The sequence below is a fragment of the Globicephala melas genome, chromosome 5 (genome assembly GCF_963455315.2).
Source record: "Globicephala melas chromosome 5, mGloMel1.2, whole genome shotgun sequence".
NCBI lineage: Eukaryota > Metazoa > Chordata > Mammalia > Artiodactyla > Delphinidae > Globicephala > Globicephala melas.
In genome coordinates, this window is record NC_083318.1 from 92,376,794 (window position 1) to 92,399,039 (window position 22,246).

A 22,246-nucleotide genomic window follows, 5' to 3' on the forward strand; every position below is an offset into this window, starting at 1 on the left:
AAAAGTCTTTAAAAATATGTTTGGCTAACATTTCTTCTATAATACAAGTACTGACTGTAATTGTTGCTTAAAGTTTCCTAGGTATCCACATTCTGAAATTTCCAATAGCATAAACATAATTTATCTCTTGGAATTCATTGCTGATACAGTTTTTGGAGTTGTATCGTTTATTTAGTTTCCTAATGTAGAATTTCAGACACCAATAGCTGACAGGTCCTGAGGACGAGTGAGCTTACAGAAGTGTCAACTAGATGTTATTATAAGATACACATTCTCAGGGTCCAGTAACACTAACAGACAGACAAGAATAGACTATTCGCATGTTATGTTCCGGCATCAACACTCAGCTGCCAAAGTTGATCACATGGGAACAGGTTTTCTTTGCAGAGAAAAATGCCTTGAAGCATAGAAAATTATTTGAAGAAGAACAGATGCCCAAATATAGCACTCATATTCATCAACCACAACAAAAAAATGTATAAACCAAGATTCCTACACCAAAGAAACATAGTTATACTCTTTTTTGCTGACAGTCATTATTAAAATACGTAAATTATTTGGTGGTCAAAAGAAATCTGCTCTTCCTACCATATACTGAGTTCTGTGAATGCTCATCTTGAGTTTCATGCTGCAAGACAGTGGTATAGGTTGAAAGTCTAATGACAATGTCCTCTGGATAACATGAATTCTTGGATAAGCCTTGCTTTAAATTCAGTGCTATGAAAGAGTATATCCACTACAACGTAAGCTGGTGACCATGAGGTCACTATTTGTCCACTGATGAGGTCCCAGAACTGAGGTACTTGGCACTTAGTAGGTACTTAATAAATATTTTTGAGTGAATGAATGACAGCAATGCCCCAATATATTTAGGCTCTCATAATATAGTATTGCAAAATATACTAAAACGAAGGTCTCATTAAGGCCATAGTTTGGTCTTAAAACCATGAGCGCTGAAATATGTCCTGGACTTCCTTCACAGAATTTTGCACAAACCAGGGCCTTATCCAAATAGCAAGTTATTTGACCCAGAACAATTTACTCTACTCTCTGTGTAACCTGCCAAGTCCATGGGCAATAATGCAGAGTGGAAAATGTAGAAGCCCAAATAATCACTTCAGGAAAGAAAATAAAAGCTCTCCTCCATCTCAGCCCATCGCTTAATAATATAACAGTATTGGAAACGGGAACATCTCACCTCACATGCCCAAATATTTTACCCTGTCATGCACAGGACATTCTGGAACAAGGTACGAAGCCTTGGTTCCACCCCTTCTCACATTCCCTTGTAGCAACACCCACTAGCCCCTCCACTGCTAGAGCTTTCCAAGAAATTCTGTAGAATTTGACAAGGATCCGAGAAATACCTAGCTTTACCCAGGATTTGGGCAGAGACCTTTATTTCTCAGAGCCAGTCATCGGATGTAATTTCCTTCAGGAGCCTTTCCTGATTCCTTCTAAGCTGGCTAAGTCACCCTCCTCTCTGGGATTTTAACATAATGTTTCATAAAGGATGTCATTTCTGCTTTAAGCAACTGTTGTCCACAACCTCATGATGCACCAGAGTTGGTCAGGATCTTGGTTCCAGGTTACAGAAATCCAAATAGAATTAGCTTAAGTCAAATGAGGAATTTATCATAAAGATACCAGCAGGTCTCGTGGAGGCTGCACACGGGAATGGAATGAATCTAAACTTTGAGAATGCACGGGATACGAACTCAGACTATCGGGAAACTCACCTCTCACCTCTGTTCTTCTCTCACCAGCTTCTTTTGCTTTTCTGGTCCACACGGAGCAAAATATGACTGCCAAAAGTGTCAAAATGCACGTCTGTATACCCCACGAACCCAAAGAAGAGTAACTTTATTTCGAGTTCCCAGTTTCCCTGGGAATGACTCCAATTGGCCCAATTTCATCAAGTGCCCGCCTTAGACCAACCAAACGCAGCTGGAGGTGGGAGCTGAGGTTAAAAAATATGGCCAGGCTGTTGGGCAGACAATCTCATAGGTGTCTACGACACCTCCAAATTCTTTAGTTTCGAAGGAAAACACGTGGTCAGAGTAGACTATTTCAAACGTATTAATGATAGTTGCTATAATATATAAGGTTTTTTAAGGCAATAATGTTCAAATTTATTTCTATTAATAATTCATGGTAACAATAGAAAATTCCTAAGTGAACACATTTGCTTTGTTTTAAAAATAAATTTATTTTATTACATGATAATACTGACAGTTTACATAAACAAGGTCATTTAACATAGGCAAAACAATTACAAAATACATTTTGAAAAGATACGAAAATCTCTGAAGTACTTTCTTGGTAGTTCGATCTACCAAATTTCAAGAGACACCATTAATATTTTAGCATCAAAAGAAAATTCCCAAGCTTGAATTGTCTTGAGAGAATCCACTGGTCAACCAACCTCTGTTTGTTTCAAGCACTCTTACTATCAGTGAAGACTGAGAAAGAGAAAGAGCGTGACGGAGCTCAGAGGAGGCTTTTGAAAATAAAGTGTATACGACATGGATTGGTTGAAACTGATCCTATTTCAAGAGTGGTCACTCTCAGGAGAAAAAATGGATTTAGAAAATGATCAGTTGTCTCAGTTAGCTCTCATGGATATTTGAGCTATTTCTGTGTTCTACATAAGCACAGCCTCAGTCTCACTTGAAACATGACACGTGATAAAAGGTAATAGACAACTTCACCTTTTCTCTGAATTCTCTGATTCACTTTGGGTGTGGAGCCTACACTGCAAAGTAAAATTTACAAAGATTCTGGAAAAGCTGCTTTTCTGACAGGCACAACAGCCAAAGTGTAGCCATTTGAGGACATCTCATCATTTTTTATAAAAATGTAGGAAATTCCATATTCTATGGAATATTGGCTCAATGTGCATTCTGCTGTTTCAGGTTTAAAAAGAATCTTTATTAACCGTAATCTGGAGTTGAAGGAGCATTTGGCAAGATGATCCCAAGTAATAGATGACTATGGTCATAATTTGATTGCACCAAAATTCACCTGAGAGCAATCATGGGTACTGTTTGCTTAGAAGAACAAATGAGGGTACGGTCACAGCCAGTGTCTGCTTGGGCTCTGCTGTACTGTCACTGACCATTTACCCCGGGATACGTAGCCTCTTCCAGTGCTATTATCTATCCTTTAGCAAGCATAGACACTTACCTGGGGCTTAAAGACTTCAGGCATTTACTTCCCATCTCTGCTCATTACCCTAGCTATGGGGCAAATCTGTTTGCTTTAGAAATGTAAGAATGTGTGCATATCACTGAGAATTTATAAAGGAGCAAAGAAGCATAATGAAAGTCAAGACTACGGAAAGCATGATGGTAACAATAACGTATATCCAGGACTCTGCATTCTGAGTTTCTGCAGGAAAATGCACCAGTGTCTCAGAATCATGGCAAAACACAGTTTAGGGTGAAGTCTTGGGTTATATTGTGAGTTAGGTTGCAACAACTACAATGAAAAAACAATGATGGTTAAGAGCACAAACTTTGAACTTGGGTAAATCTTGGTTCCAGTTTCAGCTCTACCTATTCCTAACTCTGTAAAACTGGGTTAGATTATTTAACTTCTTAGGGCTTGTTTCTATACATGAGAAATGAGGATCATAGATCCTTAAAAGAATTAAGGAAATAATGTATTTCAAACTCTTAGCACATAGTAAGTTTGGGATAAATAGTAGCTTTATTATTAATTCAATTCCTCGGATCTAAACTCCTTCCTACTCTTCTTTTTTGTTTGACTAATAATCCCGGTGACAAAACTTAAGTGGAAATTTATTAAAATTTCCCTTCTTAACTGGGTGCTTTTCCCAAATACTATATAATAATAAAATTACTTATTATTATTATTATAAAAACAACAGTAAACAACACAAATTAACATTACAAACAAAAAGTAAATACATTATTTAAAATTCATTTTGCTAGCTGTTTTCCTGAGACACAGTCTGTCCATTTTCAAATGAGTAAGGTATTTTGTAGTTTGCCACCAGCCTGGAGGTACCTTCATAGACTGCAGGAAAAAGGAAAAAAAGAGCAAGCCATTGAAAAGAAATGTACTATGTAATTACAAAAAATATCTAGAGCCAGCATTTTTGTTTTCAATTCATTCGTGTCATTCTGGTAATAAGTTAGGAGAATATTATAATTTCTTGGTAAGCATTTACTATACCCTATTACTCTGCTGGGCGTTCCTGGGAAAGGAGATTCTTTGCACTGTGGGGCGAGCTATAGAAAGTCATCTTTCTCGCTTGTTGGATGGGAACAAGAAAGTATGTGGCCTTGATTGCTACCGGCCTCTTCTATGACCTAAGAGGAGTTAGCCAAAGATGAAGCCAACTCTTCAACTGGTGAACAGAAGGACAGAAATAATTGTTCTCTGCATGGGAACTCTGGTACAAGCAAGTGTGAATGCTACCTTCCCTCTGGACTGCCAGTGCGTGTGAGCCAATACACTTCCTTTATTTTAAACCAGTTTGGTTGTGCTTGATGCCCTACAGACAAAACTACCCCGTCTGACTGAGCTAGTTATGCTCCGTCTGCCCCCTTGAGTCTTCCTCTGTGCTGCTGCTCCGCGCTCCGGGGTGGGGCTGACCTACAGATTGCGTCACAAGGGCTCCCTTTTCCTCTGGATTCTCATTGAGTTTGGCTAGTGGGAGGCACCTGCCAAAGATCTGAAGGCAAGAGGAGAGAAGGTTTGGGGGCATTTTTCTCCACTTCCTGCCTCCTTCATTGTTTAGCTGCCGGCTGTGGCTATTTCCATCCACAGCTACAGCTCCTGCCTGGTGGGGTCTTCCAGCACAGCCAGAGTCTCAAGGCCAAGGTACCTCTTCCCCAGCATTACAGCCTCCTGCAATTGCTAGACTCTGGGAGCCTCAACGTTCCTATGGGTACCCTCACCCCTGCACTCCCAGCCCCTTCATCGAAATGTCTTTTTTTGGATCATCCGAGAGGATTTGTGATTCCTGCTGAAATCCCAAATGATAGAATATTTAAAAGAGCTTAGAACAGTGCTTGGCATGTGGTAAATGCTCAATAAATGCAGTTATTAAAATATTGCTTTTGTTATTTCCTTTCAGTGTGAGATGTCTAAACTAAAATTCTTCTCTCTTGTGATATATTGGAAAAATATATCAAGTATCTTATAATATTTTATAAGAATATAAAATAACGACCACAGCCATGCAGAACTAGAAAGCAGACTGATCTCAGTACATTAGAAAAAGTATATAAAAGTCCACATTCTATCTCTGTGGTAGAGTGACATCCAAAAGGAAGATATGAGAAAGTCTTTTATTTGGCTTCAGATTCTATGAAAAAAAAAAGTCAATTTATTTTTAGATGTTTTTAAACATAATCAAATCCCAAACAATGATTTACTTGATGCAGTTAAGCCCTACTTCACCAGGTAAATGTCACGTGTTCCCCATCTACCAAGTTTATCACACTTACCATTAAGCAATACTAGTCTCTTGAATGTCATCATTTATAGGAGTTATATCTTTACCTAGAGTTTCCATTTCTTCTTCCTTCTTTATTCTTTCTCGATGTTTCCGAAGAGGACTTGGAAAACAAAGTGTTAGAAATTAGTGTGGTCCTATTAGTTAATGCAGTCACAAAATTAATCAAGAGAGCCCATGATCTTATTTCTAGACTGTTAAAAATGTATAGGTTCCTTTTTTAAAAAAATAAAATTTAGGTTCTCTCTTTATCCATCCCTTTCTCTAGGCTCACATGATAGCTACAATAGCATCAGTGTGGATAGGGTGTAGTTATAGATACATAGGAAGAATATGGTACCTAATTGTTGATAGATCTTGGTGAGCACAAGAAACGTTTTCAGGCCAAGCCATTTTACAAAATAGACTGATAAGTATTATTTAATGTGTAAATAAGAAATAGTACAAAATGGAAACAGACATAAGAAAACCAAGAGAGTGAGGGTAGCCTCTGGATATTAAGTTTCTAGATATACTAATTAAGAAGTGTGTTAGATATTCTGGGCTGCAGTCCAGTTTTCTTAAAGTAAAATTAATGTAATAAAATAGGGCATTTCCCAGCTCTGCCCCAAACTTGGCCTTATAAAAACTCCTTTTTGCCATAAAGTAGGTAAAATCTTGAAAAATACCTTCCAATTTTATACCTAGGAGGAATCCTACAGATTATTTGGTTTAATCCTCTGTCTTACAGAAAATAAAATCAGAGTTTAAAGAGGTTAAGAAACTTGTCCAAGGTCTCAAAGATGTCTAATGACAGAGCTGGGACAAAAATCACTCTAGACTGCCGACAGCTATGCTAATGCCTTTCTACCCAGAATGTTGTAAAGAAAGGAATCAGGCAACACCCTCCTCTAATAAATACCACAGCCCGAGGGTAAATGTAACAATTTAGGAGGCTTCTCTAGACAAGAAGGTAGCATTTTAGAAAATGCCTTTTTAGCATGCTATGGGGGAGTCCTGGCCTGATAAAAAATTTGATGAGTTTCCAAAACTAACTTAAGAATTATACCAAGCCATTCTGTCTCAGAGAAAAAACAAGGTTTTTCTTAATTACCAAAGATGAGGTAAATAATGAAAAGTAAAGACAGGAGGAACAGTGCAGTCATCTTTCATAAATAAACTTCATTATTTTAATGTGACCAAGAAAAAAATATTTTTGTGTGTTTCCATCTTTCAAAGTTGTTGTGTCATGGTACAGTTTAAGAAAATAAAAGTATTGTTTAGCCTATTAATAAACCCACATAAAATATGATGGACTTTAGGACTAAATAATTGACTTACATTGAGATATAACTGATATATAGCATTGTATTCATTTCAGGTATGACTTGATATTTGTTTATATTACAAAACGATCACCACAGTAAGTTTAGTTAACATCCATCACCACACATAGTTACAAAAGTTTCCTTTCTTGTGATGAGAATTTTAAGATCTCCTCTCTAAGCAACTCTCAAATATACAACACTGTATTATTAACTATAGTCACCATTAGTACATTACATCCCCACGACCTATTTATCTTACAACTAGGAGTCTGTATATTTAGGTCACCTTCATTCATTTTGCCCACCTCCTTTTTTTTTTAATTAGGAGATTTATATAAATTTTATTTTAAATTACAATAATTATGCTCAGAAAATGACAGAAAGTATATGTCCTGTGTTTATTATAAATGTTTCTAAATAAATGATGGCAAACTGTGAAAAGTGATTTAAATCAAAGCAAAAAGGAAAGAGAAAAGGTAGGAAGGAGGGAAGGAAGGAAAGAAGATAGGAAAGATAAAAGTTTTCAGATTCCCTTAAAATTAAATTTAAAAGTACTTACTGACAGCATGTGCAGATGCCGACCACCAAAATGATAAAAATTACCATAACTGCTATCAAACAAATCACCAAAATCTGCCCTCTATCTCCTCTTAGGTAAAACAAGTCAACTCTCTCGCATCTCGCCCCAGCGTAGCCTTCATCACAGCTATAAAAGTGAAACAAGAAGAGGGCAACAAGGTCAAAAGTGAAAGACTTTTAAGAATCTTTACTGTTTCTTTTTTGAAGAAACTAACACTGTATTCATTACTTGGAATTAATACAGGGTGTAGTTCCTTAAAAAATGTTAAGTTGTAAAACCACTGTGTTCATGAGAAATTTCATTCTTTGCTGAAAACCTGTCATCCCTTGAACATCATTAATAATATGCCTAATATCAATAAACAGGGATGATAACAACTTACTAAAATCTGTCTTGAAAGGAAGGGGGTGATAAAATTCCCTACACAGCACTCCCAAGTGTTTAAATACCCCCAGAACAGGGAATTCAAAAAGCCCCAGGATTTCCCATTTCATCATAGGACAATACAAAGCGTTTCAGTGTGCCCAAATTCTCCTATTATAAATTATTTTTAAAGTATATGGTCTTATATGATCAAACATGGAACACATAGAAAGCTCCATAAATGTTATTCTACAGGATTTCTCTGCCCCCAACCCCTAGCCCCCTGGCCTCTCTTTTTAACTTCCATGCATCCGTTCTGGTTCTACTGTGTTCAGGAGTAACAGCTAGGTAACACTCTTCCCTTCACCACCTTCCCAACTGCATCCCCTCAAAATACAATAGGTCTCGTCCTCTCCAGTTGCTTTATCTGACCCTCTGAGGCCACATATTCAGAACTGTACACCATGCCCTCCACTCTCCTCTAAATGCCCCTTTTTCCCATGGCCCAAGTAAAGTGCCGTGACCAGAAATCAACAGACTCTCCAAATGGCACTATTCCCCCTCTCATTCTTCCAACTCCGTCAACAGTCCTGAATTCACCTCAACTTAGCATATGCCCCACTTCTGAAGGTGCAGATACAGAGCCATTTGACCAAGCGGAGATTTGTCCAAGCAACACTCAACCCCCTACAGCTCAGTGATTTAGGGACCACCCATAGTATTCTCTGAATTGTGTAAGATGCATAAAAGACGACTAAGAAGTTTGTCTGAGGCTACTTTAAAACCAAAATTATGTGTTGTAACATCAACACCTTTGCACTAACAAATATTCTCCCTTTTTCTTCTCCTCAGACTCATTCAAAACACGAAGAGACACTGGTCATATACATAATTATTGAAATCTCAGAAAGATGAAGCTCTACTTCTTACAAAGATTCCTGTGCAACCTCATTTTTGGTTGTGTGTGTTTGTTTGTTTCTTTTATGAAAGGATCTATTGCCAGGCCACTCGACAGTTTATGTTCGATAAGAGCTAAGGCAGTTAATTCCCACAAAGCTTTATTTCTCAAGTAAGGAGATCCCTTACTGGCTGGCAATATTGTAGCTGATACAATGCTTAAAAAAAAAAAGCCTCGCTCAGTCACAACCATCAATTGAAAGGTGAGGCTCAAGGCAAGCAAAGCAGAAAAAACACCTAATGCCATCTATTGCAAAATGACCCCAGGATGTATGAGGGAAAATTGCTTCCTGCAAGATAGCTAGGTTGTTCATTGCAAGGTCAAAACAACAGGAAGAGAGAGAGCTTAGAAATATCTTGAAATATCAAAAATCTTTTGCACATAGGACTGGAACTGGGGGTGGGAAAATCACTTTTAATTGCATGTGTGGGAGGGAGGTCTTTAGAGTTCTGTTTTTTTTTTAAGGTTATAATTAAAATCTACAAATAGAGTCTCTTCCAATTAGCAGAAATGTTTCTCTAACAAATTTACTAAATACAGCATTTTTAAACAAATAACTGTGCCCATAAAGTACATAGCAATTACTTGCTGCTTTTAGAATGTTTTTCTAATTATAAGTTCTGGGTTCCGTTGCTCACCCATGCTTTAAATGAATTTCTCAGTAAGCAGTCCTTCCTGTAAGTTATAACCCAATGAAGCCATGTAGCTAGTCAGACTCTTACACAGCCAGTTACAGTGGCTCTCACATTGTTTCACTGCTCATCAAATTAATAACATATCAGCTGATGGTCATTTCAATGGGAGAGGAAGAGGCAAAGGGTGAAAGATGCTAGTAGATGTTTAATAAATGCTGAGCAAATGAATAAGTGAGTTTTTATTTAATAAATATCTTATAAATTAAAATTAAAAATAACATTTAAAGATGCTATGACCCTTGAGGACTCTGAAAAATCAGGATTTGGGATTGCTATTCAGAAATAATCACCAGACAGTGTTCTAATAGATGTATAAGTGTTAACTCAATTGATCCTTATAACAACCTTTGAAGTAGGTGCTATTATGAACCCCATTTGACAGGTGGAGAAACTGAAGTAAAGAGAAAATAAGTGAGTGGGGTTGGATTCAAATACAGGAAGTCTGGCTCCCCAGTTCATGCACCCACCCACATGTAACACTACCTAAATGAATTGTGCCATGTAAGTAAATCAAAGTTATGTACCTGGAAACAAACCATCTCCATTCCACAAAAATCCTGAGAAGACTAAGAAGGGACTTGAGTTATTTGAAACACACTTTGGTTTTTTATGTAAAGACAGGAGTCCACAAACTCCTATGATCCCAAGCAAAAGGAGATATTTATGGTTTCCCGAGATAGCGTAATCACCAATTACAAGACAGCTTTGCTTGACCTGTGCTACACCAAGTCACCTAAAAGGTCAGGCCTAAGATGTATACTTCCCATTCACTTGAATGGTACAATTTATGGGACATTTACTCTGTGCTGGGTATCACAGTAAGTACTTTTGCCTGATGTATTATTTTGCTTAATTTTCAACACTTGAAAGGAAGATGGTATCTTCTCTTATAGATGATAAAACTCTCAGGGGCTTCCCTGGTGGCGCAGTGGTTAAGAATCCACCTGCCAATGCAGGGGACACGGGTTCGAGCCCTGGTCTGGGAAGATCCTACATACCGTGGACCAACTAAGCCCGTGCGCAACAACTACAGAGCCTGAGCTCTAGAACCTGCATGCCACAACTACTGACCCCTCCTGCCACACCACTGAAGCCCATGCGCCTAGAGCCCATGCTCGGCAACAAGAGAAGCCACCGCAATGAGAAGCCCGCACACCGCAAGGAAGAGTAGCCCCTGCTCGCAGCAACTAGAGAAAGCCCGTACGCAGGATCCAAGACCCAATGTGGCCAAAAATAAATGTAAATTAAATAAATAAATTTATTTTTTTAAAAAAAAACATTCAGGAAAGGTGACTGACCCATTGTTAATGCTGCTTATAACTGGCGGAAACAAAATCTTGACTTAGGTCTGTCTTACTCCAAAACCTGAGTCCTGATCCGTGTGTTCTTCCTCCTCCCCTTGATTTTTGTGTCATTCCGCCACTAAGAAGGTGCTCCTGGTTCAGATGAAGGTCTTGGATTTGACACCTAGCACAGCACTAGATGAACCATGACAGAGGGACTTGTTCATTTATTCGTCAGACATTTCTTGCGCACCTAGTAAATTCTAGGCACTGTGCTTGGCACTGGAATATGAAAATGAATAAGCCATCCTCCCTGGCCTCTAGGAGCCCACAGCCACAGAAGGGATGTCCAGAGAAATCAACAGTGATGCTCCAGGGGAAAAAAGCTTTCACAGAAGTGTGACTGAATCACAGAGGAAGGACATCGAACTCAAATCAACGCAGGGGTCCAGGAGGAGCTGATGTTTGAGTTGTATCTTAAAGTGTCAGTAAGAATAAACTCTCAGACTATGAGAAGAGCTTGTCTAATAAGCCATGCAAAGGAATGTAGGATTATGGAAGAACATTGGGGAATGTGGTGAGAGACATAGCTAGAAAGTCAAGCCAGCATCAGAGAAGCTAGGGAGAAAATGGGTTTTAACCTCTGACTGAGGGGGACAGGCTGTGTATTGATCTCAGGCAGGTAGATTACACCCTGTGGTTTTCATTCTAGAAGGCAGCAATATTAAAGAACAGTACATCTACAGACATAGGGACCAGTTAAAGAAATGTACTGGGTTAAAGGGCATTACTCTTTTAAAAATTCATGATATTCTCCCAAGTCAGTGAGCAATTAAATGAATTTTTCAAAAAAAATCAACTCCTGGACTTCCCTGGTAGTGCAGTGGTTAAGAATCTGCCTGCCAATGCGGGGGACACGGGTTCGAGCCCTGGTCTGGGAAGATCACATGCCGCGGAGCAACTAAGCCCTGCACCACAACTACTGGGCCTGGGCTCTACAGCCTTTGAGCCACAACTACTGAGTCTGTGCGCCTAGAGCCCGTGCTCTGCAACAAGAGAAGCCATGACAGTGAGAAGACTGTGCACCACAATGAAGAGTAGCCCCTGCTCGCCACAACTAGACAAAGCCCGCACGTAGCAACAAAGACCCAACGCAGCCAAAGATAAATAAATACATTTATAAAAAAACAAAAATCAGCTCTATCTTTCCCAACACACGCACAAGCACATTTTCCTTATTTCCTTACATTAGTCTTTTTTCTTATTCCCCTCTAAGTATTATCTGTGTATATTGATTTTTTAATTAAATTTAATTATAATCAAACTTTGAAGTCCATGACTCTTCAATGTTCCACTATATCAGGGCTTGGAATCACTGTTCTGAGATACTTGTGGGAAAAAAAAAAAAAAAAAGAATCCTGGGGCAACTACACAGAAGAACATTAGCGTTCTATGACTTTAGGTCAAAAATATACTTAAGAAATCATCTTGCTCCTCTACGAGGTAGGGTCTCTTCTAAAGAGACATCTTTAGAAGAAAATAAATATTTAAGATATGCAAAAAATTTGTTTGTGCCTGAGTAAAATTAAACTTGGACTCAATCTACCAAGAGTTGGAAGGAGAACGTTCCTCCCAGTTCCCTGTGGTACTAAACAGGCTTTATGAATCTCTAAAAATAGGACTGATTTCCATGCACTTAATTGACACCTGCAAAAGTAGCTTGTAATTTGGCAGAAATCCTTTCATATTTACATTCGCCATGAACCACCTAACACACGCCAGAAGACTGTGTTTGCATTCGAGTGCAACAAACCCCTGGGAGTTTATTTGAGCTGAAAAGCATCCTTAACACTGGACAGAAACAGTTTTGCTTGCGCAAGGCAGCAGAAGACACAGCCCTGCCTGGAAGGCGATCTGGACTCTCGCATGCTCATATTTCAGCAGGAAAGTGTGCGTCAGTTTCTCCATAAGTAGCTGTCCAACGGGGGCCCCTAAACAAGTGGCGCAGGGAGGGGAGGGGGTAGGACCAGGGGGAACTGCATCCCAACAGATGGCTGGATTAGCTCAGACTTTCCAGTCCTGTCACCCCCCAAACCGGCACCAGTCTGTACCCCTTTGCTTGTCGGCTCAGCGCCTCACTTACACGCAGGAGGGCGTCTGCTCGGCCACCACGAAGCGACATCTCCCTTTAATGCAGTAATGCTTGTACTGTTTGGGGCACCGAGAGAAGTGGCCTCTTCGCTTTGGTTGTGTGGTCGTAGCTGAAGAATGAGAAATGATTCAATAAATCAACTCACTTTAAATATACATTTGTAAGTAGAATCATATTCCTAACTGTGCTGCCAGTTTTTCTGTGGAATATACTCCAATGTCTCATTTCTCCTTCTCCCCACACTGGCATGTGTCAGACTTTTGTGACCCGAAACTAGCCCTAGAGATTGGCTAATGGGGATTGTGACAGGAACGTCTCATATTTTAACTAAGATTTCTGTCCAAACTACCTCTCAGAAACGTTAGTGTTGTTTAAAGCGTAAAGCATAATTGTGGTAAGAGAGAAGCCTCTTCTTTCCATGAAGATTGTCAGAGACATGGGGCTGATGGCATTGAAAAGAGAGGAGGGTTTTTGCCTTTCTTTTTCTTTTTTTAACTTAAACTCAGCACTTAGTGCCAGATGCTGGTCTGTAGCTTTATAGAGAGAGTCATCTCGGTATCTGAGGGGGATTGGTTCCAGGACCCCAGGTGACACCAAGATCCGCAGATGCTCAAGTCCCTTGTATTAAATGGCATTTGCAGTCGGTCCTCGGTATCCCCCAGTTGGGATCCGCGGTTGGTTGAATCTGCGGACGCAGAACCCGCAGATTCGGAGGGAGGGCTGTATTTACTCATTTCATACTCAGAAGAGGCTTGTGAGGGAAGCACTGTTCTAACTGCTGTTTATGGATGAGCAAAGCACAACTCAAAGGGGCTAAATCACTTTCCCAGATCATGCAGCTAATATGTGGCAGACCTGGGACTCAAACCCAGGCAGTCCTGTCCCAGAGTCCACGCTTCTGCCTGCTCCACTCTGGTGCTCTGTCAGGCAGGTAGCTGTCATCTGCTCTCAGCCTGTGGCACCCAGAAGTCCTGCTTCTCTGAATGGGAGATTATCCCTCTCATCTGACCCCTGGAGGGTTTCTCTTGCCCTGAAGGAGGAAAACACTGTAAGCTTCATATCCAGGATTTCACTCCTACACTGACTTCCTTGTCTTACCTTTCAGAATCTTAATTGCCTAAGTTTTCAAAGTTAATGTTTCACCAGGGGGTGTAATATGGAGGGATTTCTCCATCGTTTACGTGTAGAAAGTTTCAAGAAACAAGGATTGTCAAGAGAAACAGTAAAGAAATCCTAACTAGCTGTTCCATGTGTCGATTCACAACAGACACCTGCCCACACCCAGAGAAAACTGCTAACTAGCCAGCTCCAGCCCAGGGTTGGCCTTTCCATAGTCATGGTGTGACCGACAGCTTGCAGGACTCAGACACCTGTGGACCCAGAAAGCCTACAGTGGTCACTTCAGAGCACATTTCACACTAGGCTTGGCATGGCGCCTGGCACCCCAATGACGTTACACGATCGCTTTATAAATAGCAGTGACTACTAAACTTCTTAATTAATATGATGAAATGAGTATATATACATACATATACCTATATAAAAAAAGTACCCAGGGTCACCAGAGAGGAGAATTGCAAAGGACTCTGGATGCTCTATACACAGCAGATTTCTGTGATGCCAGGTCACAGAGTTTCGGAGGGTGACAGAATGTTGTTGAGGCACTGGCTGACCTGGTTTTGGTTGGTGACTTGATTACCAGCCATGCGGACTGCCTGTACGTGCCAGACATTTGCTCCCACGCATGCCAATCAATGGGACTCTTAGTGAAATTTCTCCCAGAAAGAACTGCAAAGTGTCTCAAAGGCAAAGACCTGTGTACTTTGGCAAATAAATTGATCAAATGAAGGTCAGCTTCCATCCATCAAGTACTTCCTCTTTCCATAGCCCTGTAGTAGGCATTGGAAAACATCAAAGAAATAAGGGATATCCTATCTAACTATCTACATTGGTACAATAGAACAAATTTAAGTCAATAAAAAGCAACAAACCAGTAAAAACAACCATAGTAACCATGGAAACATGGAAACAGTGGAAAAAATACTGGCTTAGGAGGAAGGAAATTAGTGTTTCAGCTCTGCCTTTCATGAGCCCTATGGGTCCAGGCAAGCTAATTAAGCTATCTGAGCCTCAGTTTCATCATCTGGAAATTGAAGATGATAACATCTACCTTAAAGGGCTGTTGAGAGGCTCAAATAAAAAATACATGTGGAAATTCCTAGCAAAGTACCCGGGACAATAAAGTCCTCGGTAAATGAGTTGATTCTAGAATCTTGAAAATCTTGACAATTCTAAGAGAAATCTTGTGCCAGTACAAAGAGGGCTTATCTAATTAAAGAAAATTTCTAGGAAATGTAGACTTTTTTAGGAGGAGGTGAGCAAGCAGTTGAGTTGTGGATAATGTCAAGAGCAAAAGCTCGGGGTTGGGAATATGCCAGCCTTATGCAGGAGGTGGGTGGTAGATTTAATGGATATGGAAGAGGCCTGAAGGAGAGTAGCCAAGGATGGCTGTGAATGGAAGTCAGAGACCACAAATGTCAGTGGGCTGAAGTGTTTACCCTTGAAATACAAGGTGGGAGAGAGCTGAAGAAGGTTCTTATGGATTAAATTACATGAAATATGTAAAACCTAAACTGTGAAGTGTTTTATCAATGTATTAGACAGGAAAGTGCACAACGGATTAAAGTAGGAAGATACCAAAGGGGAAAAGAGGAATCCAAGGCATATCCGAGCCATGCAGACATACAGGATATAGGCCTGGGGCAGGGAAATGGAGGGCAAGGAGATGAATTTAAGAATAGATAATCAATAAGGACCTACTGTATAGCACAGGGAACTCTACTCAATACACTGTAATAACCTGTATGGGAAAAGAATCTGAAAAAGAATAGATATATGTATAACTGAATCACTTTGCTGTACACCTGAAACTAACACAACACTGTAAATCAACTATACTCCCATAAAGAAGCGGTAAGACTTACTGACAGATCTCCTTGCTCCAGAAAGGTCTTTTCTACTTTGCAAAGCACACCTGACTTTAAATATAAGCCATATGGCTCTGTATCCTGAACTTTACTAATTCCTCTGGCTGTCACGCCCCTTTAAACATAGCCAGTCTTTTAATAAACACCATACAGAGCAAGATACCAGAGAGCGCCTTAACCAGCAGCTGCTGGATGCAGTGATTTGATCAGCCTTGGTTCATCCAAGCAACACAAATCCATGCCAGGGAAATGTTTGCCAGGCCCTGTTTTGATTGCTCACAGAGTTCTCTCCTTTGCAAATAAGCATGCCCTTAAATATTCCCAGCATTATTTGGATTAAAAAACCCTTCCATGCCACCAAGCAGAAAATGTCCTAAGATTTCTCTCTGGAACTTTAAAACCTGGAAGAAAACTTAATCACAATTACCGAGTCCCCCCCCCCAAAAAAAAACCCAAATGGGATCCTCTCTCTTTCTCATGGTAATGAGAAGGCTTATCAGCATTCCCCCTTTTGAAATGCACCTAAAATTCCAGTTGCTTTCATCTAATATTCATCAAAGTCACATTATCTGAAAATTGAACAGTGAAATCTAACATTTTCTGACTATCATGAGACCTGATGACATAGGGCAGGGGATGGCAAAATCTACCCTTCCATTCCAGAGGTGTTTACCAAGAAAAAGGAAAAGTTAATCTTATGACAAAAGAATGATTAGTCCCATGTATTGTGTTTCTCTTTTGAGAAGTAAATGGTATGGTCTTGAAAATGTAACAGCCGTGAAGATTTCCCTGATACTGGGGGTGGTGGAACTTAACTGATCTTTTTCCCTCCCACCTTACTCTTTTCCAACCCACATTCCTCAAACCAGAACGTTCCTCTGGGAGTGAGTTTGTCCCACAAAATTGCTGGAGAAAATTACATGTACCAGAGGACCAGATCGCAACACAATCTTATAAGCAGATGGGCACCACAGGTAACATATCATAAACTCTTCATGAGACACTGTATTTCAGAGATTCTACAACCAATTAAATAAGAAACTACCAGGGCTACTGCAGGTCAGTGATGTCAAAATTTGATTCTAAGAGTTAGTAAAAGGGATCAGGAAAAAGAATAGCTTTCACTGATAGTATGGGCAGATAGATAGGAAGTGGTCACCTTCTTAGGGTCATATGAATAATTAGATGACATGTGATGGATTCCCTTGGGCCAAACTAAAGTGGAGGAATACAGCAGACACCCAAATAACCTCGTTTAAATATGGAATTTTCCTCAATTTGATGGATGCTTTGATTAAACAGTGTGATTCCTTAGTCTTTCTGTACATGGTTCTTATCCTCAAGCCAAAACAGGCTTTGTGATGCCTTTGTGATTAAAACTCTTCACAATTGATACATTAGGTTTACTTTTCGGAAAACCTTCCCTTATTTATTCCAATAATGCTCATGAAAAATCTACTTAATGATTTTGCAAATGATATTAATATCAGCAACTCTTCTGAAATCAACTCTAAAGGGAATATACAATTACTATGACAATGCTTTTTTGGTAAATCTCATTACAATGTTTATAACCTCTTGTATCTCTAAACCTTTAGTTAGATACATAGTTCAATCTCTGTGTAAGAGATTTAAAAAGGGATACTAAATTTTGAGATAGAAGTCCCACAACTGTTATCAAGGAGAGAGAGGAAGGAAAACAAATGCCTATAAATTCATCTTCTCACACAGATATCTGACCTAAAAAATAGGGGGAACAACCAGTGCACAGAAGAGTTCAAGTGGTCACAGCAGAGTCTGGAGAAACATTTCCTCCTATTCTATGAAGTACAGCCTGAGGCTTTAATGTTCTAAGCATCTTCCCAATAAGGGTTTCTTCATTTTACAACCTTCTTAAGCCAGGAGGGGAGGAAGAAAGTTTTATACTTTTTAAGTTAATTTTCCTTCTTATCTTGCCAACTATCTCTGTGGGACAGGGGAATGTAAATTCATGATGCTCTTGAAAAAGTGCAAAATTGGAAAATGTTTTGTAATTGAGGATTCCCATTTGTCTTCCATTCAATGCAGTTTCCTGTAAAACTGTGAATTGGTCTGTTTCTCCAGGAAAAGAAAAATAAATCTCACAGATGTACTTATTACCTTCCTGGTTTACTAGGATATGCTTACACGGGGGGCCAATCAGGTCTGATCAGCATGTCTTTTAACCAGAAGGACTGTGCCAACCATTTCTGAGCTTACAGGAGTGAACCTTCACTTAGAGCTGCCCTTTTCATTCCAGCCCTTTAAAGGAAGAAAAAAGAATCCAGTATTGAGATTTGAGTGTATTTCATGTATCTAAAATTATTCATGGCTAGGAGACAAAGAAGAATCGACAGGGAAAAAATTGTATTTCCTTTTGTTTTTCAAAAGTGCGTGTGGAAAAAAAAAAAAAAGAATGCTTGTGATACCTCCTTTGCTCATTCTCCCCTGCTGGTTTGACCTCAGCTCCCCTAACCTCTAAATTCTGCAATGCATTGAGGCTCGATGCTTTCTCATCTCTTTTCCTCTCTCCTCTTAAAGTTTCAGTTCTGTAAGATAAATAATTTCTAGAGATCTACTATACAACATCAGTTGTCATAATTAATAATATTGTGCTGTACACTTAAAATTTTGTTAAAAGGGCGGATCCCATGTTAAATGTTTTTACTACAATAAAAAAATATAAAAATACATTTAGGAGGATGATGAGGAAGATTTTTTTTAACACTGTCAATCATCAGATTATGGAATAATCTCCCAAAGGAAATGTGAAAATGTTGTCATTTAAGACATCTGAAACCAGACTGAAGAAAAGCACACAAACACATAAAGTTGGCTTTGTCCTTCTCACTACATGGGTGACAAGACCTGCACAAGCGTGACCTAACACAGCGATGGACTCCACAGACTGTGGGCACTCTCCGGACCACCCACTAGTGGGAGGGAAAGAAAGATGAAGGTTGGGCTGGAACTGATGACTCACATCAGGATGACTTGCTCAGCGTGTTCCTGGCTCAGTTACAACATTCCCAGGGTGCTAGGAAAGGAGCACTTACACCACGTCACCATACTCCCAGCTCAGAGAAGTTTCCAGGGAATACAAGAGGCTCTTCTCCACTCTGCCCTACTTTTGGAATTGGCCTGTGTTGTGTTTTGTTTTGTTTTAAAATAAGAAACAACTCCTGTAGAACACCAGACCATGCAATTTATAAAGGACAGACAGACCTTAGACCAGGAGTCAGCCAACTATGGCCCCAACGCCGAATCTGGCCCACGGCCTGTTTCTCTAAATAAAGGTTTATTGGAAGACATCCAAGGCCATTCATTTGCATAGGTCTATGGCTGCTTTCATAGTTCAATGGCAGAGCAGAATAGTTGCAACAAAGACCGCGTGACCCACAAAACCTAAATTCTTATTATCTGACTCTTTACTAAGGCTGATCCCTGCCTCAGACTACTAAATGTGAGAATGCTAATTCAGGAATCTTCAAGGTAAAATATGTTTTAAAATTGTTGCCTTCTTCCCTCTTCTAAGTTATAAAATAGAAAAAAATATTTTTTTAATTTGAATAGAATATGCCAGCTTTCTGCGAATCTAGTCCAAGACATCACATGCTGGAGACTGAAGCACACACACATCTACAATGCCCCAAATAGTATGATGATGAAGAATGGAAGCACCAGAATGAGAAAGACCTGAGCGTGAATCCCAGATTTGTGATATATCAGCTGTGTGACCTTCGGCACGTTACGTATTCTTTCTAGCTTCACCTTGAAATAAAGTAAAAAATATTATCCAGCTCATAGGGTTCTTGCTAGGAATGAATGAATTACTATATGTAAAGCCCAGAGCCTGGTACATTAACATGTGCTCAAAACTACCTAGTTTTATGATTATTATATTATCAACAACTTAAAATTTAGGGGGGTCAAGTTTCTGAGGTTGAATATAAAGCTGATAAAAACAAATGCATCGCTTGTTATGCGTTACCTGGACAATTTTCTCCACGATCTCCACAGAGAAGGCCATCATTTTCAGGACTCCTGGTTGAATTCCCATCTGCCACGACACAGTGGAGGATCACTAGACCTTCAATTTTAAAACAGAACCAAAACAAACATGAAAACTCGTTCAATGAAAATGTGCTCAATGTGAAAGTTTCTATCAAAGTCATGACGATTTATGAAAATAACAAGCCTTTCCATTTCCAAGTCATTCTCCCGCAGCAAGGGAGGGCTACACAGGCCAGCGTGTCTCATTTTTTAAGCTCAGGGCTCAAGACAGAATTTTCAGGCCAGTATCACTTACATCTGACAAGCCCTGGCCCCTTAAATGAGGAGACTTGACCATAGTTGTGATGGAGCCTTATCCTACAAGCAGAAGAACAGAGGGAGTTCTCAGCCAGCAGATGAATACACTGATGAATTTCCAGGGAGAAGGGATGATGAACCTGCGTAGCAATGTATTTTCTCCATGCCACACGGACCCAGTGTTTTTCAGGTATAAACTGTTGAGTGTGCTTCTTTCTGGGGAGATGCAAACTAGATATTCAATTCATAGGAATTATTTAAAATTTTCAAATTCCTCCAGCTAAGTACCTCTGTCTCTAACAAGGACAGGCTTCATAGAAAGGCATGGGGAAGAGAGGAACACTGTGTTGAGGTTAGGACAGCTTAGAATACAAAGTGTAGACCTTGCGAGGGTCCTGATTCAAACAAAGCAACAGTAAAAGTCACTTATGAGATAATTAAGGAAATCTGACATTGTCTGGACATTAGAGAATATGAAGAAATTGTTATAGTTTCAAGTGTGATAATGATATTGTGGTTTGGATACAAAAAACAGAGTCCATATCTCTTAGAGATATGTATTTAAATACTTATTAAGGAAATTAATGAATTTCTGATTTGCTTTAAAATAATCCAACCAGGGAAGAGGGCTGTGAGGTAGTGAGGGAAAGGTATAGATGAAACAAGATTGGCCACATATTGGTAACTACTGAAGCCGGGTGGTAGGTATATCAAGGGTCACTCTGCTGTTCTCTCTACTTTTATATATATTTTTAAATATCTATAATAAGAAGTTGGAGAGGGGAGGGCAGTGGAGGAGAGATAAGACGGCTTGGTAGTTAACTTTTCCTGAGTTCACAACCTGCTTTTGCCACTTGACAGCCAATGCACATTGGGCAAGTTTTATAACCTCTCAGTTTCCTCATCAGCAAAGTGGAGATGATTATTATCTCTTCTTCAGAGCATTGTGAGGATTCATCCAGGTAAGTGTGCAAAGCACTTAATACACTGCTGGCACATAATCGATGTTCAATTAAATTCTCATTATTATGTAACTGGTAGGAACAGAGTAACCTGCCCACGGATTGTATTGACATTTTTACATCTAGCCAAGGTTCTAAACTACACATGTCCTCCAGTACAATTCAGTTCAACCAATATCCACGAGCACCCAGAAACACACAGGTGGATAGGACATGCTGTACCCTCAAACTGCTCCAAAGCTACTAAGGCAGGTAAAGAGCCAACCAAGTAACCAAAACACAAAGTGATAGTATTGTACCAGAGAACAATAGTATCCAGAAAGGTCAAAGGCCAAAAGGTCTTCAAAAAGAGTTTTTCAAAACAGAAATTCTTTTCTATCTCTATTGAATTCGAAAAAAAATTTTTTTAAAAAAAAAGAGGTGGTAACTAGCATTGGAAACAGTGAAGAGAAATAGAAACTCATATCCATTGGGGATGGGTAAATTAGTATTACTTTTCTGGAGGACAATTTAGCACTATGTGTGCTAAAAGCGAAAAGCTTAAAATTGTACATGCACTTAAATCCAGTAATTTCATTTCTAGTAAGTTTTCCTAAGGAAATAATTTAACATACATAAAAAGATTTCGCTACAAAATTTCTCCACGTGACATGGGTTATAAAAAATTAGAAATTACCTAAATATCTAACAATAGAGAATTGATTAAATATAGGGAATACTCCCATGCAATAAAATGCTATTCAGCCATAGAAAATGATTTTCAAACATTTCAAAATATTCCTCAGTAAGAGAAGCAGGCTACAGAATAGTGATGTAGTGGGATCTGAGTGTTTGCGTCTGTTTGTGATAAGTATAAAAATATCCATACAGATAAATAGTCCAAAAAGTTGGGTAAGTAAGTAGGTAGAGAGTTGCCCACAATGGTTAGAAGAAGACTTTTTCCTTAATTTTCTTTATTTGCACTTTCTTATTTTTCTATCTGAATATCCTGTTGATTGCAACAAGAAAAAAGGAATAGTTCAAAATTTTAAAAAAACAACAACAAAAATTTGGCAACCAAATTTCCAGATTTTTCCTATCTTTTATGCCAATACCTGGCTCCCTCCTTTCACACTTAGAAGAAACCAGAAACAATCATTTAT

The 22,246-nt window shown here is 39.2% G+C and overlaps 1 protein-coding gene across 1 annotated transcript in view; it reads right to left on the bottom strand.

The window, feature by feature from the left end:
• Positions 1 to 2,234: 2,234 nt before the first annotated feature.
• Positions 2,235 to 22,246, bottom strand: part of BTC (betacellulin) — a 41,188-nt gene continuing 21,176 nt past the window's right edge. Inside the window, exons 2-6 of the mRNA XM_030877868.2 lie at positions 19,823 to 19,921; positions 12,818 to 12,935; positions 7,355 to 7,501; positions 5,481 to 5,591; positions 2,235 to 4,041 (exon numbers count right to left, since the gene is read on the bottom strand). Of these exons, the coding sequence (XP_030733728.1) occupies positions 5,483 to 5,591; positions 7,355 to 7,501; positions 12,818 to 12,935; positions 19,823 to 19,921 (473 nt within the window). The 3' untranslated portion in view covers positions 2,235 to 4,041; positions 5,481 to 5,482. The remainder of the gene's footprint in view (positions 4,042 to 5,480; positions 5,592 to 7,354; positions 7,502 to 12,817; positions 12,936 to 19,822; positions 19,922 to 22,246) is intronic.